The sequence below is a fragment of the Capsella rubella genome, unplaced genomic scaffold (assembly GCF_000375325.1).
Source record: "Capsella rubella cultivar Monte Gargano unplaced genomic scaffold, Caprub1_0 scaffold_4, whole genome shotgun sequence".
Lineage (NCBI taxonomy): Eukaryota > Viridiplantae > Streptophyta > Magnoliopsida > Brassicales > Brassicaceae > Capsella > Capsella rubella.
This window is the reverse complement of record NW_006238920.1, coordinates 9,334,598-9,335,125: the sequence shown is the minus strand read 5'-3', so window position 1 is coordinate 9,335,125 and position 528 is coordinate 9,334,598. Positions and strand designations below refer to the sequence as shown.

Genomic DNA, 528 nt, shown 5'->3' with positions numbered 1-528 from the left:
AAGAAACAGATGCACTGAGGGTTCTCATAAAAGCTACACATATCAAGATAGCATCCAGGGACTCCAGGTAGGTCCAGATGCTCTTCTGTGTAATCTATCAACCACTCCCAAAGGGTACATGAAAGAGTAGGGTTGTCCTTGTGGCAAGAGGATTTAAGAAGCTCAGCAAACTGTTTGAGTGTGTTTTCCCGCTCTTCATCCTCAGCCACAGGCCAATCGCTACACCATCCATTAACATAAACAAACACTTCCCCGCGTTTGATTCTATCCATAATCAGATTTGTTGCCGTTGCTGCATCCAGAGGCTTCCAGTCCCCATAAGAAATCATGTCAGCTAAAACCCCATCCACATACTTAGGGCGAGCACTGAAATCACCGGGTTCATATCTCTGCACATGGCTATCCAAGATGTGCATCTTGCAATCTGTAAAACAGTAGTTTACCTGAGAGCAAACGTGGCACTTCCAGCATCTCCATCGAAGTATATCAAAGATGGTTACACATTTCTGAAAATATACTTTTACTTTT

The 528-nt window shown here is 43.6% G+C and overlaps 1 protein-coding gene across 1 annotated transcript in view; it reads right to left on the bottom strand.

Moving 5' to 3' along the window:
- Nucleotides 1-528, bottom strand: part of LOC17889767 — a 2,612-nt gene that overhangs the window by 1,565 nt on the left and 519 nt on the right. The window contains exon 2 of the mRNA XM_006293286.2: nt 1-506. This exon is cut by the window's left edge and continues 817 nt beyond it. Coding sequence (XP_006293348.2) covers nt 1-506 — 506 coding nt within the window. The remainder of the gene's footprint in view (nt 507-528) is intronic.